Below are 27,033 nucleotides of genomic sequence, written 5' to 3'. Positions count from 1 at the left end.
GCTCACGCTAGTGCTACCACTGAAATCCATTGGCCTGGGCCACAACAGGAGAAGAGACTAGTGTGCCAACTAATGGTGCTTTTATACTAGTACCTAATCAGCTCGCCTCCACTCGCCTTGTCCTCCAGAAGTAGCAGGTTGGAGTGAAGCTGCTGTGACGTATTTTATTGTGTGATCTAAACTAAGACAACACTAAAGATGTAGAACCTGGAGGAGATGATAGATGTGCTGCTGGGTCCGTGGCTTGTGTTTGATATCAAGTTAAAAAATGAGAGTGAGAGAAGCTTTTTTTTTTTTAGTTTGTCTCTGCGCTGCTGAAAAGTCAGCTGGAGCCGTGAGCAGCTATGAAGAGACAGAGCTCCTGGTGGATCTGGTCGTTCCTTATCTCCCGTCTAGATCCCTTTTTAATTCTCTCCTCAGCACCAGGTTTATGAACATCATCACCTCAGAGTTGGATCATGAAACAGACTTTTGCTGCCATTGCTGGTTGAATAAAATGAACAAGAATCCGTCAGAGTCTCTTTCTCTGATTTCCTCCTCCTGACTCAGACGTCTGACTCCAACCCCCCGACCAATCGGTGTCCTGTAGTGTGATGATGTCAGATACAGCAGCTTAGAACCTCGGCAGAATAGTTACAGAAAAGTATCTACTCGGCACGTTAGACCCCTGGTGGAAAATAGTAGGAACTAGTGGAAAAGCGCCACATGATACAGGCTTCTAAACATCTAAAACCCTGGAGGGCCGACTGTAGCTGGCAGTGGCCTCCGTCGGAGGGGCGGCAGGCAGAGGTGCCGAGCAGGTAGTTCTGCCAGCGGTGCTACACATCATTGATGCTCTGGATCTGTTCACATTTAAACTGGTCCATGAAATGTCCCATGATTCTCAGCGGCTTCTGCCTGCAGGTTTGTATGGGTGTAGGAGCAGGTCCAGGATGTTTTGAGGACTATAGGACTGTCTCAGAAAATTAGAATATTGTTATTTTCTGTAATGCAATTACAAAAACAAAAATGTCATACATTCTGGATTCATTACAAATCAACTGAAATATTGCAAGCCTTTTATTATTTTAATATTGCTGATCATGGCTTACAGCTTAAGAAAACTCAAATATCCTATCTCAAATAATTAGAATATTCTGGGAATCTTAATCTTAAACTGTAAGCCATGATCAGCAATATTAAAATAATAAAAGGCTTGCAATATTTCAGTTGATTTGTAATGAATCCAGAATGTATGACTTTTTTTTTTTTTTTTTTTTTAAATTGCATTACAGAAAATAAAGAACTTTATCACAATATTCTATTTTTCTGAGACAGTCCTGTATATCAGTGAACTGAAAGTGAAATCTGTTTTCCAGATCTGCATTTATATTCAGACACCAAGACACAGTTTAGAAGAATGAGCCTGTTTATTAGCCCCCATATTATTCATCTTCATCAACAACATCATCATTATCATGATCTTCCTCGGCCACCGACAGTCTTGTGGCTCGGGTTCATACACAACTCTTATCTGTGAATAGAATCTAATAGAAAAATCTGCATGTTACAGTCAGGACATTTGTCCATTAGAAAAAAGAACAGAAACCACAAAACCAAAAGCCCCTCCCCCTTTAAGACCGGGGGTCAGGACTAGGAAGCTTTACGCCCAAGTGGACGGCTGTGGGCGTGACTGCTTCTGGTTCTCGGCTTGGTTTGGCTCTGCTGGTCCGAACGGTCCACAACAAGCCAGGAACCAGAAATGGACACCAAACCACAAGTCCACTTTGGCGGGTTGAATTATTGAGGGGCAGTTTAAACCCCGTTACTACGACCCTGCTCACTCGGAGCCGCCACGCCAGCCAGGAGCAGGACCTCAACACGCTTGTGATGATTACGCTTAGCATGACATGTTTCTGGTCCAATTAGACGTGTCGAAAAGCAACAGATCCTGACAACTTTTGGGCGTGACGGCGTCCAGACAGAGGGACAAGGAGAGACATACAGTTAGCCTAGCAGTCTTGAGAATATTAACACACACACTCAGTTTGTCTTTGCAAATCGGTTAGACACAACATGTGAATTAAACAATATCATTTTTAACAGGACAAAAAAGTACATTTGTTTTAAACAGGAGAGCACCCGCCAGACAAGAGGAAATTTACACAAACCATGGTATCTCATCAACAAACTAAATACTCATAAGATTTAAATAGACCCCTGAACAGGAGAAACTCATTATCGTTGCCATTATTAGCATTAGCATCTTCATCGTCACACACTCAATAACAAGACCCACTGATTCAATAACGACCAGATCTCCCTAAACTCAAACCTCTCTGTGGTCTGACACGCACAACGGTCGGCTAACGGCCAGCTAACACGCACAACGGTCGGCTAACGGCCAGCTAACACGCACAACGGTCGGCTAACGGCCAGCCAACACGCACAACGGTCGGCTAACTGCCAGCTAACGCACACAACTGTCAGCTAACACGCAGAACAGCTAACGGTCAGCTAACGCGCACAACGGTCGGCTAATGGTCAGCTAACACGCACGACGGTCGGCTAACGGTCAGCTAACACGCACGACGGTCGGCTAACGGTCAGCTAACGCACACAACAGCTAACAGACAGGAAACATGCACAACGGTCAGCAAACACAAGCAAAGATAACAACGTAAAAAAAAAATGTTTTACACCGCTCGAGCTGGAATTGCATCGCCATGACGATAAACAGTAAATTCTAACAAATGTAGAAACAACTATCAAACCAAAGCAAGCTAGCGTAGCCTGGTTTTAACACGCGTTATTCGCGATGTTTGGCTAACGGACCTGTAACACCTGATGCTAACAAACAAAGCTGAAATTACACCTCTACAAAGATACAAAACAATGTGATTTTAGAAAAGACTATTAATCACTTTAAAAAAATAAACACTAAAAAGTCTTCAAATTTTCACAAATATGCATCAAAAGCTAATCAGTAGATCTAAAATTCTGCTGGGTTTGAGGAAAAAAAGAAAAAAAAAAAAAAGGAAAAATATACATTTTCATCTGTGCAAGTGTACAAGAACAAGACATTTGTATGTTTGAGAAGCGTAATCCAGCCTGGACACACGCACGCCAGCAGCGCTAACAACACGCTGTCAAATAACGTTTTCTACAAAATGTTCAGCTCAGGCCGGCCCTCCGTCCTTGTGGTTAAAGAATACAGAGGGACGCTCGGCTTTAAGTCTTTTTGGCAATAAAAAAAAACAAGTGTGAAGGTATTTTGCAGATGTGATTGCATCAATTCAAATATTTAAACAGGAACATTTGTACAGATGTTTTTCCAGCTCTACTAGCTTATCTTCTTTAGCAAAACGGTGGATATCTTGGCCAATTAAAAAAAAAATTCCAGATCATTTTTTACATTTTAGAACATTGTTTCTCATCAGAGGTAAATTCCCGTTAGCTAAATTTTGCTGAGTCACTGTTAATTTAGAGTTAACAAAAAGTGATGGTTTTTGGCACCTTAATTGCAATTTAGTAAAAATGATTAGTAGATCTGAATCTTCGAGCGACATTTTAATTATTTTTTTTTAGTCTGACTTTATCTTTATCGAACGTCAGGCTGACATCAGCGTCTTGTTTTCACCTTCTCCCGTGTGCCGTTCATCGTAAGTGCGGCATAATGCTAACTTATGTTTAGCTAGTGGCTACACTGCACTTTTTCTAGTGCTCACCTGACCCCTGTGACACCGTGCTCGAACACAAACAAACAAAATACTGAAAAACAGCAAAAGCAAAGTCCAGACGACACAGCTAACAGACACAATCATTCAGCAGACACACAGCTGAGGTAATACACATTTTTTGCTTTTGTGCTAAAACGTTGCTAATACGATCAATAACTTCATCGTTCAGCTTGGAGCACTTCCTCCAGAACAAAAAAGCAAAGTATAAATGCATAACCAACAACGATAATTAGGTTTATACTCGGTAAGAAAATAGCAAACTCCCCATTTTTGTCATAAAACGAAGGTGGAGAAAGGTGGAGCCGGCTTGAGGTTAAATTCTGTGAGGACACAAAGTGTTTGACCACAGAGAGATCTGGCTTTAGACAACGCAATATAAATCGTCGTTTATTCTTTATTACATCATAAAACCTAAAGAGTCACTATAGAGATACAGGAATAAGAACTATCATCATCAAACCGAGAGAAAACGAGAAAACGCATCATTGCACCTCCTAGATGGCGACTAAACTGGTAGAATTAAAACAAACGGACCCAGCAAGCACAGATTCAAATACAAAATACAGTTTTGTCTCTGACGGTGAAGTATCACATTTCCATTCGACGCTATTAAAATATTTCTATGCCAAATAAAAAAATAATAATAACTGAGAGTCAACACACAATCTGACGCATGCTTTAAAACATTTTCATAAACAAAATAATATCTGATTCTTTTACTCAAGACTGCTAAGCCTTTTAACATAGTCTGTTCGGAAAAATAAAACTAGACAAAATATAGATTATACTGGATTTGTTTTGTTCAAAGCCACACTGATACATCTTTATGTTCAAGTTTGATAAAAAAAAACAAAAAAAAAAACAAAACAGAAAAACCAGGTCTACTGAGGACAGACCAGAGACTAGTCCAAAAAAATCTGTCCGACAAAATGTCAACTCTGTAAGTTTAAAAAACAGAAAGAAATGAGTTCGTGATTTTTCAGTTAATCCTTAGTTTTTCTCTACAAAAAGGAAGGAGGAAGCGGCAGAGCGTTGCTTGGATACCCCGATTCGGTTGCCGTTGACGACCGTCTGAGGCCTTGGGCCGGCGAGGGAGGAGCCTCTAGTGATCCTGAAGGAACAGGAAGTGACATGCGTTTAGTGTGGATGTCCCGGGCTGGCAGCAGGCCCGGTACAGATGCAGGTGTGGACTTGTGTGTTACCTGGACCTGGGCGGGGTTCCACAGGTAGGGCTGCTGTCTGTAGTACTCTGCTAATGCTGCAGTGTAGTCTGGCACTGAGCTCTGCTGAGACGACTGGCCTACAACACACAACACGACACCTTCAACGCAACGGCCATCTGCATCTGGAGGCCTGCTGAGTGCTGACACCCCATGACCCCCCACGAGACCCAACGAGACCAGACCAGACCAGACGCCCCACGAGACCCAACGAGACCAAACAGGACCCAACGAGACCTAATGAGACCAAACGAGACCCAAAGAGACCCCATGGGACCCCACGAGACCAGACCAGACGGGACCCCACGAGACCAGACGAGACCCAACGGGAGCAGACGAGACCCAACGAGACCCAACGAGACCCAACGAGAGCAGGCGAGACCCAACGAGAGCAGGCGAGACCCAACGAGAGCAGACGGGACCAGACGAGATCCAACGAGACCCAACGAGAGCAGACGAGACCCAACGAGAGCAGACGGGACCAGACGAGACCCAACGAGAGCAGACGAGACCAGACGAGATCCAACCAGACCCAACGAGAGCAGACGAGACCCAACGAGAGCAGGCGAGACCCAACGAGACCCAACGAGACCCAACGAGACCCAACGAGAGCAGACGGGACCAGACGAGATCCAACGAGACCCAACGAGAGCAGACGAGACCCAACGAGAGCAGACGGGACCAGACGAGACCCAACGAGAGCAGACGAGAGCAGACGAGCCCCAACGAGAGCAGACGAGACCCAACGAGAGCAGACGAGACCCAACGAGAGCAGACGAGACCAGACGAGACCCCAGGAGACCCAACGAGACCAAACGAGACCCAACGAGACCCAACGAGACCAGACGAGACCCAACGAGACCCAACGAGACCCAACGAGACCCAACGAGACCCAACGAGACCCAGCGAGACCCAGCGAGACCCAGCGAGACCCAGCGAGACTAATCGAGACCCAACGAGACCAGACGAGACCCAACGGGATCCAACGGGACCCCACGAGACCCCACAAAATCAAATGAGACCCAACAAGACCCAACGAGACCCACCGAGACCCAACGTCCGGAGCATGACGTGGCTACAATGCTTAGTTTTCACAGTCTCCCCATCCTGTCGGACTCACTTCCCTTTCACGCGGTGGCGGTGAGGCTACCCGCGTGGATCGTGGTGCGCGGAGTAGAGGGCTGGCATTGGGATTGGGTCCCGCCGGGTCCTGTGGGACCCAACGCAAATCCAGCGGGAAAGCGGCGGTTTGAACTTTACTCAATTACATAATTGATGCGTGCGCAAAAGACGAAATAGCTTGTGCGATGATGACAATGAAGGATTTGCATCAAACTTTCGGTCAGGTGAACTGAACTGTCAATTATCCAACAAGCTCCACAATGATCATGTTAACATTAAATCCGATAGATTTGTCCAGGACATTTCTCTTGCGGGACGGGAGAAGACACTAAATCAATGCATCTCTATTATTGTGTGGCATGAATTCTCAGAGTTTTGCGGGAGCGGGCGGTAATGGTCAGAAATGCAGCGGGAGCGGGATGAAAAAGACTCTACCGTGGAGCACGTAATCCCGGGGACACACTCGTGATTGGTTACATCAGGAACCGGCAGTGGGAACAGTAACGCGACTGTTGGTTCCACCCCCTTCAGACATGATGTCCAGTGTGAGGCTACACTACAGCGATACACAAACCCACACAAACCCACAGCCCTGCACCCAACACATGGCCGAGGAACAACATCACCCATAACATTGGCTCACATGCCATGAAGACGATGTTTGGTCTCGTGGACATTTCCACCCAGTACCATATTCAAATGGACCTGCTTGAGGGAGGAGTTTTGTGCTCATGTATGAGCCATGATCAGAGAAAACCTGCGTGGATTCGGGCGCACGCAGTTTTGAACATCGCATTTTGGGGGAATTTGACCTGAACGCCGCCTGAACCACATTCTGTGGCTGAAACGTTACTGGAGACATGTCTGGTTAGTGCTCACACGCTGGGCTTCAACATACTCTGTTTCTTGTAGTAGTCCTCCCAGGCCTTACTGTAGTCCGTCATCAGGCTCTGAGGCTGGTTCTGCTGGCCTGCACACACACACACATACACACACACACATCTCAAATTGCTGACTTTCTGGTGACTGTTTAAAACCAAATTTTCTTCTTTACCGATTTGAACAAGGTTTTAACATGAAGTCACTGATGTGTGTGTGTGTGTGTGTATGTGCACTTGCCTAGCTTCTTGTAGTACTGCTCCCATGCTTTAGAGTAGTCCATCTGTCCTGTTTGAGCCATACTGTGACCTACAGATGCACAGACAGCAGATCTTACGGTGGGCAGCAGCTCCGTGTGAGTCACCTCAGGAATCACACTGAGCGTGTGCAGGCAGCTCTCTGCCACTGACGGACATGTGACCTCTGGGACTGGAGGGCTAAGCTAAGCTTCACGGTGCAGAACCATCAACGTCAATAAACAAACCATATGGGTTTATTCACGGCTGCCGCAAGGGGCGTGCGAACCGTGCGAGGGCCTCGCGCCCCAAGGGGCCTTGCACTATGGGCCGTTTTTTTTTTTTTTCATTTTTTTTCCTTCTTTCCCTTATAAATATCAACAGTCACGTTCCATTACAGACCTAAATGTGTACTAGTCTGTGCATATCAATAAATATATGTGCGGATTGATGTCTCTGCGCAGCTGCGTGTCTGTTGTTCAATACAACTGCGTCAGACCAAGCGCAGACACAAGGTGCTCTGATCCAGACGGGTGGAGTGTGGAACAAACTGTCACACAATGTCGAGAGAACGAGACAGATTCAGGAAATTTCCAGCAGGGGATGAGAAAACAAAAAAAAAATAAAGAAAATGGAAGAGTTTAATGCCTCTCTGAAAGGCTTGTTTGATAAATTTGTTAAAAAAATCACTGATCCGACCGGGTCTCAAGCAGCCGTGGGGCCCCGCGTCGAGGCAAGACGAGATGATGAGGCAGGGGAAGGTATCCAGTATTTTGCTAATTGGAGAGTTAAAATTGCGCATATAGACACCCGATCCGACCCGAAAAAAACCCAAAAATGTTGCACGCGTGAGTGTACCGAGCGCGCGAGGGCCCCCCCCCCCCAAACATTTCGCACAGGGCCTCGCAAATCTCCCAGACGGCTCTGGCGGTATTCTATCGTAAAGCTCAAATGCAGAAACCCAACAAAAATGGATATCTAAAATGCAGATGTTTGTGGACAGATAGGGTCTCTTCCAGGTTGCTTGGTATTTCGTTGTAACACCCCCCTTTACTACTACTACTACTACATTCATTTAGCAGACGCTTTTATCCAAAGCGATTTTCATCTGAGAGAACAACACAAGCAACAAATCACATAGCATCACATTTACAGTCGATTTTTCTTTGTCCACCCCGCCCCCCCCCCCCCTTTTTGTCAACCAGGAGATGTGTACATGTAACATTTTTACTTATTTATTTTCCTATAATGACGGAAAGTTAAACGCCTTCAGTGTTTCACTCAGATCAGAGAACATACAGGACTGTCTCAGAAAATTAGAATATTGTGATAAAGTTCTTTATTTTCTGTAAAGCAATTAAAAAAACAAAAATGTCATACATTCTGGATTCATTACAAATCAACTGAAATACTGAAAGCTTTTTATTATTGCTGATTATGTGTAAGATTAAGATTCCCAGAATATTCTAATTTTTTTAGATAGGATATTTGAGTTTTCTTAAACTGTAAGCCATGATCAGCAATATTAAAATAATAAAAAGGCTTGCAATATTTCAGTTGATTTGTAATGAATCCAGAATGTATGACATTTTTGTTTTTTTAATTGCTTTACAGAAAATAAAAGGACTTTATCACAATATTCTAATTTTCTGAGACAGTCCTGTAGGTAGAACGAAGTTTTGACCCCAAATATCAATTTATAAGTCAAGTTTAGAAAGGTTAACATCAAACATCAATAACTGGTGACTGGTGTGTGTGTGTGTGTGTGTGTGTGTGTGTGTGTGTGTGTGTGTGTGTGTGTGTGCGTGTGCGTGTGTGTGTGTTACCAGGGTCTTGCTGTCCAGGGTTCTGCCAGTTGGTCTGGTAGGTGTTTCCCCAAACGCCGGTCAGGAAAGTCTGACCGCTGCCACAGCTGCAGACACAAGACTCATGGTTATCCATCATCCACCCACATTTAGAAGTCGAGCTGCTCCAGGTTCTCCAGGACCTGGACCACGACAGCTGAAACCCGGTGATAGAAGGGAAGGGATGTGGTGGAGGAGTGCGGTCTTACTTCTGGTGAGCAGCAGGAGCCTGGGTGAAGGGACTGAAGCCGAAGCCGCCGTTGCTCATGATGCCGGAACACTGCGGAGACAAACATCAACTCATCCAGCCGCTTCTCCCTCAGCAGAACCCTGGCAGGTCTCAGCGTTCAGCCCGACCTCTCGTCTCATAACAGAGGCACAAACCACAGTAGCAGCATTCTGGAAATGTTCAAGGCTGGAAAACCTTCATGGGAACCATGGAAATAAGGTGGAGACCTATTCCCAACCCTGCAGGTTGATATTATCTACGGTTGTATTATTAAACTTAGCTGGTAAAAAACATCCTTCAGTGTTGGAACAGCCAGAGTTGATACAAGTTGTGCTGAACTTCTACCCTGATCACTCCTCAATCGCCTCCGTCGCTCATTTCTAGAAATGTCCAGGCGAGCAGGACCGGCGTGGACGTGCTTATCCCGACACTTGGACCCAGTCAGGGAGGTTTGATGCTGGTTCCTCTGCCGCCAGAACCTGGTTCTAACTCAGGAACCAAACCTGACGTTGGACTTTTCCTCCCAACTGATGTTCCTTCACACTTATGGCGCTTTTCCACTAGGACGGGTCGGCAACCCGCGGCTCTTTAGCGCCGCGCTAGTGGCTCCCTGGAGCTTTTTCAAAAATGTTTGACCCTTTTTTCTTCTTTTTTTCCCCCTTTTTTTCTTCTTTTCTCCTTTTTTTCCTTCCTTTTTCCTTTCCTTTTTAATCTCGACATTTTTCACGAAATTCTGACCATTTCCTCGACATTTCAACTTTGTTCTCAACATTTCGACCTTTTTCTTGAAATTTTGACTTTTCTCGACATTTCGACTTTCGCCATTTGCCTTTATTCTAAGGCTTATACAAGACTTTTCATTTTTTGCAGCTCCAGACATATTTGTTTTTTTGGTCCAATATGGCTCTTTCAACATTTTGGGTTGCTGACTCCTGCACTAGTACCTACTCAGCCCAACTCGCCTCCCCTCCACTCCACTCGGTTTGGTTCTTTCCCACCAGGGGTCTAACGTGCAGAGTAGATACTTTTCTGTATCTATTCTGCCGAGGTTCTAAGCTGCTGAGTTGGCTGTATCTGACATCATCACACTACAGGCCACCGATTGGTCGGGGGGTTTGAGTCAGACGTCTTAGTCAGGATGTGACATCATTTCAAGAGCGACTCGCGGATTCTTGTTCGAAGAACAATGGCGTTGTTTTAAATTTATATCAAATAAATGCCCCAGAACAAGCAGCAGATATATCAACTCATCCATGTTCTCCGTCTTTGGTGCCTTACTTCTCCGTTTAGATCACATAATCAAATACGTCACAGCAGCTTCGCTCCAACCTCCTACTTCCGATCTGGGTATTGAAAGGAAACGAGGGCAGGGTGAGTGGAGTCGGGCTGAGTAGGTACTAGTGGAAAAGCGCCATTACACCGTTTCACTTGTCCAGCTGAACTCGTTGAACCTTCCCAGAATATTCCAGTTGTTCCCTCTGAACCTCGGATGGAACGTCTCTGGAGTTTACCAGAAGCGTCCCGCCTCTTCGCAGCTCTCCAAACGGCGTTCTCTGTTCTGGAACACCGCTCATCTTCTCGGGACTTTTCCCTGCACTCGCTCCTGCCTTAACGGCGGATGCTCAGGTTCCTGGTCGTGTGACTGAAGGAGCAGCTCTGCACTCCACAAGCTGAACTGCTGGAGGAGAGTTTCTACCTGTGCTACATGCCAATGCTGCGTGTGATGTCATCACTGCACTTTTTGCCAGGCAACAAATACAATATTCTAAAGAATTCATGATGGAGGCTGTAGGATAGGGCTGCAACGATTCTTCAACGTTGTCGACAAAAATCGATGATCAAAATTGTCGACAATTGTCACCAGACGAATTTTTCCAACGGAGTGAGGCGTCTCACTTCAATACAATCTCTGCCGAGAGTCGCGCATGTACGATAGCGTCTCAGCAGCTGCCGGTAATAAAACTTCAAAAGTTTGGGAGCGTTTTAGCCTCGATACGGCAAATAAAAAGAAGACTTGCAAGGTTTGCAAAGCAGACCTTGCTTTTCACGGGAGCACGTCCGTAATGCATTTGAAGAGAAAGCACGTCGGAGTGTTGAACGAAACGGATCCGCCTTGGTAAGATATTAAGTGTATTTTGGCTTTAAAAGAGAGCTTTAACGTTATGCCTGACTGTGCCTGACAAAAGTATTTTAAATTAAATTAAGTCAGATATCATATCAGAGAAACTGCGTTTAGTGTCTGTGGAGCATCTTGGAAGAGACGCGGGATTGGAACCTCAGTCAGTCAGCAACATTCTCTTCCTCCACACCAATGTAATGGCCAAGCGATTTATTTGTTAAATTAATTTGTTTCATTCTTAACTTTGTTTATTTAATGTTATTTATTAGTGTTATTTGAGCCACTCACAGCTACTCTCGTTGATATAACCTCTGTCATAATTGATGCGCGAAAGGCGAAAAAAAGCTCGCGTGATGATGACAATGATGGATTTGCGTCTAACTTTCGGTCAGGTTCCTATGAACTGTCAATTATCCATCAAGCTCCACAATGATCATGTTAACATTAAATCAGATAGATTTGTCTGGACTTTCTCTTGCGGGACGGGAGAAGACACAACATCAACGCGTCTCTATTATTGTGCGCCGTGCGGGCATGAATTCATGAGTTTTGCGGATGCGGGCGGGAGCAAGACGAAGAAAAACAGTCCCACGCAGGGCTCTAGTGACATCTTTCTTGTGTTTATCATTTGCCACATGATTAAAGCAATCTCATACTAAATTTAAAAAAAATTACTAATAATCCGATTAGTCGACAAATCGTTTCAATAGTCGGTGACTAGTCGACTATTAAAATAGTCGTTAGTTGCAGCCCTACTGTAGAACAACACATTTCAACAGCGCCTCATCTTCATTTCAATTAAACTTTTATACTCCAATGAAACGATTTCCCTTTTGGGATGAATCAGAGCATTATTGAATAAACTCGATTCAATGGTGTACAGTGTGGTGAGGAGTGTGTGGTGCGTACCCCGATCTTGTCGTCTATGAGCTGGCGGGCCATGTCCATCTGCTGGCCGGTGCCCCTGATGGTGAAGACCCTGGTGTTGGGGTCGGTGGAAGGTGGGGGGTTCCTCTGCAGCTCCACGTGAGCTCCGGACTGCTGGTTAATACTCTTGATGGTTTCTCCACCTGCACACACAAGCGCCTGCACGTTTAACCACCGCTTACATCTGCTGCTACTGCTCACCTGCAGGGCTGCGGATCCATTCAAATGTCAGGAATCGATTCCATTCAGAATCGATTATCAAGATTTGATTCTGATATCGATTTGGGTTAGTGTTATTAAAACTGTTTTTTGAGCTGTTGCATGAATTATAAGACTGTGTACTTCTGCAACATATTAATACTAGTATTATATTGAGATTCAACAGCAAGTATTGGCAGCTAATGATGCTGTAAGGACCAATCAGCTCCCAGAATGCTGATAGAACTGCTTTCAGAAACATCCTGGGGCAGAATTACCAAACAGATCCAGGGAGGAAACGGAGGCCGTATGAAATCGCTTTTATTTTTTCCCCACATTACATTTTTATTTTTTCCATTTTCGGCCTTTTAGGTTTTTCATTTTTGAGAATTTGGTTTTATGCAAATGTAACCCCAAGACAGTATATGAAGTCATGAAATATAGACAATTTATGCAATTGTAACTGAAAACTTTAATGTTTTCATACCTTTAAACATATTTAAATGCAAAAACATGTTCTACAAGTTATTGTCGTGTCCAACAAAACATTCCTTTTTTTGAGCATAAACAAAAAAATACCAAAGGTGGTAAGGTAATGATGGGGAAAAAAAAAAACACATCCAAATTGATTTTTAGGAATTAATATGGGAATCGATTTAGAATCGGAAAATCGGTTTTTTTTTAAACACAAGCCTAATCGCCTGCTGCGGCCGATCATCTCTGACATCTAAAGTCGTGTCATTTTAAGATGAATTGAGTTAAAGGTGAACCAGCAACCATCCGTCCACCCAAAGGGCCTGACCATGTCCTTTAGCTATACAGCTGTAATGATTTATTGTGTCAATCACATTAACAGACAAGTGGTCAAGTGGTCAAGACACAAACAAGAACACCATGTTGGTCTCCGTCCATGACAGCTGCACGGGACCAACCTTCATTTACCTCACCAGGTACGATGATGCAGAAGCACACACAGCTAGTGTATGTGAGGGAAGAGCAGCCTCCCCTCCCCGACAGAGATGCACATTCACCCTTGTCTGTTTCCAGCTTAGCAACGCGCTTTTTGTGACTTGGATGAAAGTCTGATCACATTTTATAGCAAACTGAAGCAGAAAAGCAGATGATTCCAAGAGGTGAGAATACATTTTCTCGGTATGCTGCGTCTACACGTCATTTCCCAATTTTTGGATGGAAAGGCAGCTGGGGTTTTCGTGTGTTCATGAGTCGTGAACAGACCATATGGTGTCTGAACACAGACCACTTGACATTTCTTTTTTTCTGCTGCTTTTATTTTGAAAGCTTCTGCCAGACCTCCTTGACCCCACACACACACACGCAGCTGAATGGTTAATGGGTTTTTAAGGGCTTTTTAAGCGAACGGGCGGATGGCGCTTTCTTCTCCCAGTCTTTTATACTTTGCACTGTGATTTGTCTGCTTTTTATCAGATATTTTATTTATTGAGCCTTTAAAGTCTTTTCAGCAGTTTTGGCCAACTGATGTCCCAACTGAGTAAAGAGGAATCATTTGAATAAACAGATTGGTACCGCTTCACAAAAATGACACCCTGAGCGGCGTTTGACCTGAGCAGAAGCAGCATTGACTATTTATGTACAACACTGGATGATAGGATTATTCAACACATCCTCTAACTTGTGGCGTATCTCAGGGCTCCATTTTGGGCCCCATGTTATTTTCAGTGTCCCCCACATCTATGGGTTAACTGCAGTGTAGTGCAGCCTCACGCACCTTCACACAGCACCAGTAATGGTAATAACATTAGCTATACAAGGGCCAATCCCAATACACCCCCTACTTTCTACCACTAGCCCTCCCTCACTACCACTACCCCTAAAAAAGAAGGGACAGATTTTAGGGCACTTCAACCTTCCCAGGGGCCTGTCCCAATACTCCCACTACTCCTACTTTCAGCACCACCACTAATCAGGAAGCTGAGAGCCAAAAGCTGTTTTAATTTCCGCTGTAGTGCTGTTAATATGCCACTTTATTAAGTTTTAATATTTTTTCAGGCGTAAAAGTAAACGTTAAGATCCCCAACCTGGGCTCAGTTTATCCAAATAACGCCTGTTAAGAAATTTGACCCGATGTTTTCGGAGATGAGAAGAGCCGCCGGCTCGGAGCAGCAGCAGCAGCCGGAGTACAGACGTGATCGCGCTGCGCCGCCGTCCCGGGCAGAAACCTGCTGCTATGTGGAGAATTACCGCTGGCTGAAATTAATCATTTAGGAAGATAAATGTTGGTTTAATAGATGAAATCTAACAGTTGTAGCTACACCTGTTAAGAAATTTGCTCCAAAAATGTCGAGATTTCTGCCTGCCGGCTCGGGAGCTGATTTATGGTTCCACGTTAAATCGACGCAAACCTACGGCGTAGGGTACGGTGTACGGCGCGTGGCGCCGCGTAATCTACGACGTAGGCTCTGCGTTGGTGTAACGCGGAACCTTAAATCAGCCTTTAGAAATAAAATACAATCAAACTAAGTTTTGCTCCCGCTCTATTTTTAAATAAGCACACGTGTGTGCTTGTGTGTGTGTGTTCTGCAGCGCGCGCGTGTGCAGCTCCGTGTCTGTAGACGGCGCCTTTTCAGTCGGTGCGCCGTATGTATGTTTTAAATCCAAAAATTACACACAAAACTGAGGGTGCGCCTTTCCACACGGTGCGCCGAATGGTCGTGAAAATACGGTATATATTTCTCGCTAGAAATGTAATCAAAACGCATTTTTATGCAGAAACTAACTCAAAATATTGATTTTATTCACTAAAAAATAAGAAATGTCCGCCATGTTTTTTTTTTGATTTAGTCCGCAAATGACGACGAAAAGCATTCTGGGAAATTTTTCTGGCCCTAAATCAACTACTGTGCATCGGAAATCCCTCGATCCGTAGGGACAGATTCATAGCCACTACACTCGTTTTCTTCACTCCCCCTAGGTGAAAAGAGGAATTGGGACACCACTACCCTCTTGTTCACAAGGGATAACATCTGGTTTTCAGAGGGGAAGAAACCTGGACCAGGACCTGGATCATAAGGGGGGCCCTCCTGCTGAAGACCAGCTGGATATTATGGATATAAGACAAGTATCAGTTCCTCCACTGACCTGGTCAGATTTCACACCCATGACGATCGTGCAGAGATGAACTTTAATGGACCTCATCAGGATAAAATTATATAAAATCACAAATGTGTGTATAATTGGCAGCACGGTCTGTTGATTGATGTCTGCGTCTTCTGTGTCCAACATCAAGCCGTCACTTAAGCTACTTCATGCTTTCAGTGAAATTGAGTGCTGATGTATGAATAAAGACTGAACAGAGTATAGTCATTCTTATTTTAGACGTATTAAAGCTTGCTGTGCCGCTAACTTCCCTAAAAACAACAACGCTGCAACCAGTTGTGGACGGCTTGGAATGGTTGAGGGGCGAAACTTAGCAAAGCGTCCTCGAGTAGCTACCTTGACCCTGGTTGAACTTTGGTAGACAGGAATAACCAGAGAACACATCTGGACAGTGTCTAACTTATCAGCTTCTACCTCTTGCAACATCTGGACCCTCCAGTTAAGCGAGGTTCCCAGTGGATCAATTCAGGACCGTATCAAGCCCACAGGGAGGTGGATATTAGCCGTCTTTCAGTCTGGTGGTGCGAGTTTTTGGGCCAGTCCCAATCGCCCCCCTTAGTCCAACTTTTCAGCCCTACCCCTAAATTTTGCGCATTCCCGTGGACCTCCAAGACTCATGCCAGTGATGAGTCTTGTTTTAAGTGTAATGAGATTTTTTTTACTAAAATGAGACATTTTAACTAGGAATAAGACAAATATTCTTGTTAAGATTTTGAGTTTTTGCAGTGATCCATGTTACTTATCCTGTGAAGGACAGAGTCATATTGATAAGTTTTGATGTATTTTATGTAAGCCCAGTGGATATTTAAAGCTTACAGAAGGCTGCATTTAACTGCTGCTATGTCATTCCGGCAGTATTTCTGCAGGTGTTTTGGTCAGTGCTATTATTTGTAATATATTATATTATTTGTAATCAGCACAAATTATCTGTCCCCATGTGATAAAATCCACCTGATTTTTTATTACAACTCGAGTACTGGTTATAGACATAAATCAGAACTAGATCAGATTTGAAAAAAATAAATCAATCAAAAGCTGAGCTGGTCTCCGCTTTGAGATCACATCATAAGAAACCAGACAACTTCCGAGGCTGAGGACCACGACGTCTCCTACCTTTGCCGATGACCAGGCCGCATTTGTCAGCAGGGATGGTGTAAGTTACTTCCTGCAGGGGACCAGGTGAGCCCACGGTCCAATCCCCACGACCCCTGACCCGGCTGCCACGCAGGGCTGAGCCGAAGCCGTCACGCTCCTGCACAGACAGACAAATGATACACGTTAAGATGACGGCCGTCAGCATCCGCTGGGTTTCAGTCCTGCATTGACGATTCGATTCCGATTCTTAAGATTCAGAATCGATAATCAAGATTTGATTTGATTCCAATATTGATTTGTGTTACTGTTATTAAAACTGTTTTTTGAGCTGTTGCATGAATTATATGACTGTAGTTCTGCAACATATTAATACTAGTATTATATTGAGATTCAACAGCAAGTATTGGCAGCTAATGATGCTGTAAGGACCAATCAGCTCCCAGAATGCTGATAGAACTGCTTTCAGAAACATCGTGTGGGTCTGAATTATCAAACAAATCCAGGGAGGAAACACAATGAAATCTGGTTTTATTTTTTCCCCACATTGCATTTTTATTTTTGTCCATTTTCGGTCTATTTCTTTTTGAGAAGAGAATTTTTGAGAATTTTTGAGAAATTTGGTTTTTAGCATTTAATGCAAATGTAACCCCAAGACAGTATATAAAGTAATGAAATATAGACAATTTATGCAATTATGACTGAAAACTTGAAAACTAACTGAAAAAAATGTTTTCATACTTTTAAACATATTTAAAGGCAAAAACATGGCACCAGTTATTCTCGTGTCCAACAAAACATTCTTTCTTGGGCATAAACAAAAAAATACCAAAAGTTGTAATGTAATAATGAAAAATAAAAAAAAATAAAAAATCGATCATCAGACATATGAATCGATTTTTAGTAATTAATATGAGAATCGATTTAGAATCGGAAAATCGATTTTTTTTCAACACAGGCCTAACGGTGAGGAGCTCAATTAGCATCACACACGTCGGCCAGCTCGCGTGTGCGTGTGTGTGGGTTACCTGTGCGGTCTGGATGAGCTCATTGATGAGGTGGACAGCATGCTGGCAGCGGTCCGGCTGACCCATCACCATGGCAACGCGCTCTGGACTGATGCCGTCATCTGGGCAGAGGCGAAAGCAAACGTTTCATCTGGACCACAGTAGTGTAAAGCCTGATTTAGGGTTCTGCATTAAACCAACGCCGTTGCCGATACCCCCCCATAAAGCTAAGGGGTTGCGTTCTTTTCCTGAATGGTTTATCGTTGTTTTATCGTTGTTTTATTATTATTTTTTTATTTTTTATTTACAGACTTCCTCAATGAGTCGCTCCCCGACTTGGTCCATGTTGATAATGTTCTGTCTAGTCAGAGACGTTTTATAAACTCTACCCCCCACTCCGGTTGTGTTTCCTGTATCTGTCATGTGGGTTTCCCCACTGCCCCGCCCCTTTAGGAGACTAACAGCAGGTCCTGAGTCTATTGAGTCCTATGGGAAAAGTGAACGTGAGCACAGATTATTACCAATTTCTTCGAGCAGGCAAAATAAGGCACAAATATTAAAGTTGTACTGTATCTAGTGTTGTAAGTTCCAAAACGATGTGGGGAGAGGGCGACCACGCCCACTTAGGAGACAGGAAGTGTATACCATTTCATACCATTAGCAGAAACGGTAATGCGTGATCTTCTGTATAGAGTATCTTTGGTCTAGTGACGTACCGAAATGAACATTTGTGGCTTAAACCGAAACTAATAATGAACACTTGGCCGAATACCGAATAATACCGGCCCGCTTTGAACTATTATTTTCCGATCAAAACCGATAGGGCCATTATCGGCCCAATACCGATCGGTTGTCGATCGATCTGTGCATCTCTAGTATAAACAAACCTGTTGTTTGGATTAGGCAGGTATAAACAGACCTCTTGTAAACTGGATTAGCCAGATGAAGACAGACCTGCTTTAAACTGGATTCGGACCCCTGCATCGTTCTGGATTTTCTTGATCATTTCTCCATTTCTGCCGATCACAATGCCGACAGCAAACCTGGGAACTGGAACCTGAGAACAGATGGGACCACGTGTAAATGTAGGTGCAAAGCCAGACCACAAGATGAAGTGCATGTGGCAGCGCCTCTTACATCCAGGCTGCTTCCTCCCAGCCGGCTGCCGAAGTCGCTGCGTCCGGACCTGAAGTCTCCATCCTTCTCTCTGATCACCTCCAACACCAACTCCCTCGCTGCCTGATGGTCGAGAGGAAAACCAGCATTTGTATCTTGTGATTAAACGATCCAAACAAATCATGGTACAGAAAATCAGCAAAACATCCTTTCGGGGAAAAAATAAATTCATAAAATAACACCTGTAGGGAGCGTTATGACACAGAAATGTCAGGATATTCTGAACCACATGAATACAAACGTGAACCTGAGCTGATGGCATGAACAGAACTGGACCTCCGTGAAGTCACAGTACGTTTACATTAGAGCTGGGTATCATCACTGACCTCCCGATACGATACGATTCCGATACACTAGGTCCCAAGACGATACGATTTCCGGTACGACACGATTCGATATCGATATTCTGGTTACAATAAGGGAATAACATGATCCTTCCACGCGCCACGTCCGGCCAGAGAAACCCCACCCTGCCTGGTGAAAAGAAGCAGCTTGCTCACTCCTCAAGTAAGGAGACTTGAGCTCAGTGCAGGAACTCACGGGGTTGGTAGAGGGGGCAATGCCCAGGACTGACTTAGGTAGGAGCACTGGGTGATAAAATGGGGGAAAAAAATTGGGATTTTTTTTAAAATGGATACTTGGATTTATGTATCGATAATCGTTCCTACACATGCATATCAATAAAATATCGATATATCGATATTTTTAACCCACCCCTAATTTACATGCAGCAAAGAAATAGGATTTCTGATGGTATCAGATAAACATCCAGAAGACCCAATCACTTGTCTGAGTTTACCTGCTGTTCAGAGAATGGGATAAATGTCCAGAGCATGGCTGACTCCGTGACGCTATGTGGCGCGGTAACCATTTCAACAAAGAGCCACATCCAGTTGACGGTTGTTTTGTTTGGCGCCAATGTTACGCCTTCCGTATATTTTTCCACTTTATTTTGATCTGCTCCGGTGTCCTGATGAAGCTTCTGCCATCTCTTTCGTGATCTTCATATTGGTGTTTAAACAACTATTTAAAGGAGCATGAGGCTCCTTTTAAGAAATGAGACTCTCTGGCGCCACACTTCACCACGACGGCCGTTGGGGGTACTGCAGCCAACAGTGAAGCCGGCACGGGAGAACGGGGAGAACGTGCATGCAGCGTCATGTGACGTCACATCCGCAGGACAGCGCGGGAAATTCGGGACCGAATTGCAGCACATTTTGCAGCACACAGCCTGTTCAAGGCAAAGGAGAGATACACTAGAGGAAACATTCTTTTGGGTTTGGAACGCTTCATCTGACTGCAATATCCGATGTCTCCGTATACATGGCGTTAACATTCTGACTCTAAAAGAATTATCTAGGTGTTATTATCTGATTATTAAATGTCCGATATATGTCTGAAATAGGTCTGAAGTAGATCAGATTAAGGTGTTTACATGCAGTTTAAAAGTCTTATACGATCAGAAATCCGATTGAACTGTTGCATGTAAACGTACTGACTGCTCGGGTAGACGACAGGCTGACGGTTGGTTGGAAAACACCCACCTCACCTCAGACACCCCCTAACTAACTAAAGTTACTTTACATTCGTTCTGATCAGATCCATCCTTTCATTGTCGTTTCAGAGGTCACAACCGAATTGAATCGTGGACCGGTGGGTAGCATGCATTTAGCTGCTAGGTGGTTTTAGCCAGCCCAGAGGGTCTGGAGCCAAAAAGGTGTCTCTGGCTGTCGCAGTCAACTTATTACGGAAGAGTATCAGGGCCATGCAGCAGAAAAAATATTTCAGAGGGGAAGATTCTTTTTTATTGTGCACTTCGAGAAAAAAGTACATAATGAAAAGTTGAAATGTCGAGAATAATGTTTTAATACAATTTCAAGAATAAAGTCGAAATTTCAACTTTATTCACGAAATTTTGACTTTTTTCTCAACATTTCGCCTTTTTTCTCGAAATTGTACTTTTTCTCGACATTTAAACTTTTTTCTCGAAGTGCATAATGAAAAAAAAAATCTTCCTCCTCTAAAATAATATTTTTATTTTTCTCCTGCCTGGCCCTAATACTCTTCCGTAGCTTCTAGACACATTTTACCTGATGAGGTGCGTAAAAACACCCCAGTACAGGTGTGACGGGTGGAGTCGACTCACTGTTGGATGTCAACGTTTCCATACTTTGGAACAACAAAGCTTTTAAAACTGCTGCCTAATTGTAGAAGAGGAGCTAAACTGCTGAGTGGCTGGCTTCTCAAAATAGCTGCGTAAAATGGTGATACAGTAATCCCTGGTTTTTTGTGGGATTTACATTGCAAAAAGAACCTGTGATAGGTGAAATCCGCAACCTTTATTTTTTTTTTTACAATTATTATACAAGGCTTCAAATTGCAGAGATCAGCCCCACCGTATTCCACTGCTCTTCTGATGTTGCTGCATCCTGACTCGCTCTGTAGCATCTTTTTCTCCTAAAGCCGCGGTGCAGGTGTGTTTTTTCCAGAGAAGAAAATAGTTATAGGTCGCTGTCGCTGTTTTTTCTTCTGGGCAAAAAGATTCTTATAAACCTACATGCCACCATGGATTATATCTGAGACTGTAATGAACGATTCATCAAAAGGTCCCGTTCTTCAGCTGCTGCTGAAGCTCATTGGTCGTTCTCAGCATCGTTGCTAAGAGACCAACGTTATTGACACAGGAAGTGAAGAAGCGGGGAGACGCTGAATGCAGAACACGATGCACAATGTAAATCTGTGAAGCAGGGAGACGTGAAAGGTGAACCGTGTTATAGCCAGGGATTCCTGTATTCACAAAAGCAAACAACTGCTGTTCACAAAGCTTTACGAGCTCCTGCATGTTGAGATTTGAAAAGAATCGACCGGGTTTGTAACCAGTCGGGGGCCACAGTGAGATGATTCACGTCTGTGCGAGTTTGTCCGATTCCCTGACAGCACAGTAACATCTCATGTGCAGATACCACACTGGTTCTTGGTATTAAAGAGGAACATTACAGCCAGGCTAAGATGAGGAGCAAGTGCTCCTGGATGTTCTGTGACGGAAGAGAAGGCCAGTACCTGGACTTTGTACGGGTCTCCTGAGATGCGGAGGGGTTTGTCGGCTCCTGTGGGCATCGGCCCGTCCTGGATCATCATCATTTTCACCCCAGCTCGCTCCTGAAATAAACAGATCATCAACCCAAAACTTATTATTATAACCTTTATTTAACCAGGAAAAAAAAGTCTCGTTGAGATTAAAAATCTCTTTTACAAGAGAGTCCTGGCCAAGACAGGCAGCAGCACAAACACAAAGTTGCACAAACAAACAATAACAAAAGTTGTACTTGCTTCTAAGTCTTTCAGAAGAACTTTAAAAGCATCAAGTGACACCAGATTATTAAATTTTAAGATTTTCTGCAACTCATTCCAAGCAGAGGGGGCAGCATAGCTGAAAGCCCTGCTACCTTGTCCAGTGGTACAGTCAATAAAAATAAGTCCTGCGGCCTAAGATTCTGACTCCCAGTGCTTTTTTGAGAGAGAGATACCTCCCCAAATAAACTGGAAGCAGGACCAGAATGGCCTTATAAACAAAGATATGCCAATGATAAAGGGCCAATCCCAATGTTCACCCTATTTTATATCACTAGCCCTCACTCACTACCACTAGCCCTAAAAATAGGTAGGGCCCTTGTAATCTTCCCTAGGGATTGGGACACCACTTGCTACGTCACTGCGTGGTTTACGTTCGGGTACGTAAGCGACTGCGTAGTTACGTTTGCACATACGTCACACCATATCAGGAAGCCCAGAGCTAAAAGCTGTTTTAATTTCTGCTGTAGCTGTTAATATGCCACTTTATTAAGTTTTAATATTTTTTCAGGCGTAAAAGTAACCGTTAAGATCCCCAACCTGGGCTCAGTTTATCCAAATAACGCCTGTTAAGAAATTTGCTCCCATGTTTTTTGGAGATGATGAGCCACCGGCGATTTATGGTTCTGCGTTAAAATCGATGCAGAGCCTACGGCGTAGGTTCTGCGTTGGTGTAACGCAGAACCATAAATCAGCCTTTATTCTGGCGATATCTGAAGATACAACGCAACAACGAGCAAGCGAGTGATTATGTACATTCACTGAGTGAATATTATGAAAGTAAAATATATATTTCTCGCTAGAAATGTAATCAAAACGCATTTTTATGCAGAAACTAACTCAAAATATTGATTTTATTCACTAAAAATTAGAAATGTCCGCCAAGTTTTTTTGTTTGATTCAGTCTGCAAATGATGACGTAAAGCATTCTGGGAAATTTTCTCAGTCCCTCGGTCGGTGAGTCAGTATCTGAAATCCCTCGCTGTGAAGGGCTAGATTCATACACACTAGCCCTCGTTATGCACACTCCCCCTAGATGGAAAGAGGAATTGGGACACCACTACCCTCACGGGAACGTGCAAAATTTAGGGGTAGAGCTGAAAAGTAGGACTAGGGGGGGATTGGGACTGGCCCCAAGTCTACGGGTGGCCAGAGCAGACCATCCGACCCGGGCAAACAAAGAACAGTGGTGAGTAAGAGATCTAAAATTTTAATCTCAAAGCTCCATGGTAGACAGTATCCAATCCATGAAGACATTGAGCAGATGAATGAATATAAAGGGCATCACCATAGTCAAGCACAGACAAGCACTTACACATCTGCTTCAACTAATTTGTTCCAATTTGAGCTCAACACTCTGCACCTGAACGAGAACCTTCTACCCCACAGAGAACTGCTTACAAATAAGAACCTACACCATGACGTTTCCAACCTCCTATATAAAACCAAACTGTTGTGGTGGTGGTGTTGAAATGTCTTTTCAGAAGGAAATAAAAACTGACACTGATAATGAAGTTATTGCTGTGTTTTTGAAAAAGATTATGAAGGAAAAACATGTAAAGTCATCTCAACCCTGTACAAAGGTTTGCTGTCATGCACGAAAACTTCCTCTCTTTATATCAAAGAAAAATGGGAAAAAGTTGAGAGAACGGATAACTAAGGAGGAATGGTTTAATATTTGTAAAACTCCACTAGCTCCAGGATTTAGAAAGGATTCAATTGGAGAAAAAAAAATTGGTCAGATTTCTTATAACTCCAAACATTATGAAGGAAACTGTATGTAAGCAGCAGCCGTGCAGGAGACTATGGACACATGGATGTGGCCCATGTGCAGATTTTCTGGTCTTGCCAGAAGATAATAGGATATTGGGATAAAATATGGCGGGGTTTAAGAAAAATAATAGGATACAAGATTCCCAAATCTTGTAAGATACTTTATTTGGGAAATTTGACACAAGATATAATACAAAAAGAGGATGAATATCTTGTTAAAGTTCTGCTATTGGCAAGTAAAAAAGCAATAAAAAAGTTATGGTATAAAGCAGAACCAGCGACTGTGGGGGAGTGGCTGAGACATGCGGAAGAAATATTTGTAATGGAAAAAATGACAAACTATGACTACAGGAGACACAATTTCAGGAAATATGGGAAAATGGACAGATTACAGGACTGTCTCAGAAAATTAGAATATTGTGATTTTCTGTAATGTAATTACAAAAACAAAAATGTCATACATTCTGGATTCATTACAAATCCACTGAAATATTGCAAGCCTTTTATTATTTTAATATTGCTGATCATGGCTTACAGCTTAAGAAAACTCAAATATCCTATCTCAAAAAATTAGAATATTCTGGGAATCTTAATCTTAAACTGTAAGCCATAATCAGTAATATTAAAATAATAAAAGGCTTGCAATATTTCAGTTGATTTGTAATGAATCCAGAATGTATGACATTTTTGTTTTTTTAATTGCATTACAGAAAATAAAGAACTTTATCACAATATTCTAATTTTCTGAGACAGTCCTGTATAGAGCACAGCAAGAGGACACCACCATCACCACTGGACAATAAGGACATTGCTTTGTGAAGTATGTCAAATCTGACACTGTAGTTGTCGATGGAATTTTCATTTAAAAAGTAAGTAAAACAAAAGAAATGTGTCTGCTGGGTCTTTATTGGTGGAAACAGGAGCAGGACACATCCGTAGAGCTCCTGGAGCCTCACCTGCAGCTGCTTGATGGTGTCTCCTCCTCGACCAATCACCAGGCCCACTTTGCTGGCCGGGATCAGCATCTCCTGCACCGAGGTCCCGCCCTCCCCGTCTCCGTGGAAACCCGGACCGTTTCTGCAGCGATCCACGATCTGGACCAGCAGTCGCTTCGCCTGCCTGGAAAAGCAACAGAAATGACTGGTTGGAGTGAAAAGGCCAGGAGGCCAAGAGATTCAAAGTACTGACGGGTCAGAACGGGTCTGTACAGATGTACAAGCACACTGCAGGTCTGGATCTGGACCCTGGTGGTCAGTAGAGGACCTGCAGGTCTGGATCTGGATCCTAGTGGTCTGTAGAGGACCTGCAGGTCTGGATCTGGATCCTAGTGGTCTGTAGAGGACCTGCAGGTCTGGATCTGGATCCTAGTGGTCTGTAGAGGACCTGCAGGTCTGGATCTGGACCCTGGTGGTCTGTAGAGGACCTGCAGGTCTGGATCTGGACCCTGGTGGTCTGTAGAGGACCTGCAGGTCTGGATCCGGACCCTGGTGGTCTGTAGAGGACCTGCAGGTCTGGATCCAGACCCTGGTGGTCTGTAGAGGACCTGCAGGTCTGGATCCAGACCCTGGTGGTCTGTAGAGGACCTGCAGGTCTGGATCCAGACCCTGGTGGTCAGTAGAGGACCTGCAGGTCTGGATCTGGACCCTGGTGGTCTGTAGAGGACCTGCAGGTCTGGATCTGGACCCTAGTGGTCTGTAGAGGACCTGCAGGTCTGGATCTGGACCCTGGTGGTCTGTAGAGGACCTGCAGGTCTGGATCTGGACCCTAGTGGTCTGTAGAGGACCTGCAGGTCTGGATCTGGACCCTGGTGGTCTGTAGAGGACCTGCAGGTCTGGATCTGGACCCTAGTGGTCTGTAGAGGACCTGCAGGTCTGGATCTGGACCCTAGTGGTCTGTAGAGGACCTGCAGGTCTGGATCTGGACCCTGGTGGTCAGTAGAGGACCTGCAGGTCTGGATCTGGACCCTGGTGGTCAGTAGAGGACCTGCAGGTCTGGATCTGGACCCTGGTGGTCAGTAGAGGACCTGCAGGTCTGGATCTGGACCCTGGTGGTCTGTAGAGGACCTGCAGGTCTGGATCTGGACCCTGGTGGTCAGTAGAGGACCTGCAGGTCTGGATCTGGACCCTGGTGGTCTGTAGAGGACCTGCAGGTCTGGATCTGGACCCTGGTGGTCTGTAGAGGACCTGCAGGTCTGGATCCAGACCCTGGTGGTCAGTAGAGGACCTGCAGGTCTGGATCTGGACCCTAGTGGTCAGTTTACAAGAAATGTGTGGTGTTTGGACTGAGGCGTGTGATGTCATGACGAGCTCAGGAATGTTTCCTTTCAGGAGGATTCAGATGTTCTGAGTGTGAAACTCACTCGATGCTCTCTGGAGTTCCAGTCAGGGAACACGGCCGCTCCATCAAACCTCCGCTGTCTGGAGACACAAGCGTCACAGTCAGGGCAGGTACGATCCACCCCAGCACAGGCAGTCACAGCAGAGGGAGCCGAGCTACCGGGGTCTCCACCAGCAAGAGAACAACACACTCACCAGCAGCAATCTGGATCTTACAGCCCGACTCCAGCTGGATCCTGGTGATCTGTTCTCCTCCTCGGCCGATAACTGGATCAGGGAGAAGAGCGCCGGAGGTCAGTCACATTTACACCACAGTCATCTTCGTATGTCTAAGGGCCAGTCCCAATCCCCCCCTAGTCCTACTTTTCAGCCCTACCCCTAAATTTTGCACGTTCCCGTGAGGGTAGTGGTGTCCTAATTCCTCTTTGCATGTAGGGCTAGTGGACATAACGAGGGCTAGTGTGTATGAATCTAGCCCTTCACAGTGAGGGATTTCAGATATTGACTCACTGACCGAGGGCTAGAGAAAATTTCCCAGAATGCTTTACGTCATCATTTGCAGACTGAATCAAACAAAAAAACATGGCGGACATTTCTCATTTTTAGTGAATAAAATCAATATTTTGAGTTAGTTTCTGCATAAAAATGCGTTTTTATTACATTTCTAGCG

General features: G+C 44.3%; 1 protein-coding gene across 9 annotated transcripts in view; it reads right to left on the bottom strand.

The window, feature by feature from the left end:
* Positions 1-1,390: 1,390 nt before the first annotated feature.
* LOC133450768 (far upstream element-binding protein 3-like) overlaps positions 1,391-27,033 on the bottom strand; it is a 37,967-nt gene continuing 12,324 nt past the window's right edge. For 4 of the 9 annotated variants that reach the window (XM_061729629.1, XM_061729630.1, XM_061729632.1 and 1 more), the window contains exons 5-18: positions 26,559-26,630; positions 26,387-26,444; positions 24,984-25,146; positions 21,964-22,062; positions 18,865-18,966; positions 18,682-18,784; positions 17,749-17,849; positions 16,742-16,880; positions 12,278-12,438; positions 9,230-9,300; positions 9,003-9,088; positions 7,181-7,249; positions 6,960-7,031; positions 1,391-4,830 (exon numbers count right to left, since the gene is read on the bottom strand). In XM_061729629.1, coding sequence (XP_061585613.1) covers positions 4,721-4,830; positions 6,960-7,031; positions 7,181-7,249; positions 9,003-9,088; positions 9,230-9,300; positions 12,278-12,438; positions 16,742-16,880; positions 17,749-17,849; positions 18,682-18,784; positions 18,865-18,966; positions 21,964-22,062; positions 24,984-25,146; positions 26,387-26,444; positions 26,559-26,630 — 1,406 coding nt within the window. In that variant the 3' untranslated portion in view covers positions 1,391-4,720. Of the gene's footprint in view, positions 4,831-4,921; positions 5,020-6,959; positions 7,032-7,180; positions 7,250-9,002; positions 9,089-9,229; positions 9,301-12,277; positions 12,439-16,741; positions 16,881-17,748; positions 17,850-18,681; positions 18,785-18,864; positions 18,967-21,963; positions 22,063-24,983; positions 25,147-26,386; positions 26,445-26,558; positions 26,631-27,033 lie in introns of all 9 variants that reach the window. The other 5 variants (XM_061729631.1, XM_061729633.1, XM_061729635.1 and 2 more) reach the window with 4 other exon arrangements.

The sequence above is a fragment of the Cololabis saira genome, chromosome 9 (genome assembly GCF_033807715.1).
Source record: "Cololabis saira isolate AMF1-May2022 chromosome 9, fColSai1.1, whole genome shotgun sequence".
In the NCBI taxonomy this organism is placed as follows: Eukaryota; Metazoa; Chordata; class Actinopteri; order Beloniformes; family Belonidae; genus Cololabis; species Cololabis saira.
The sequence above is the reverse complement of the archived record's forward strand: the minus strand, read 5'-3'. Positions and strand labels throughout refer to the sequence as shown.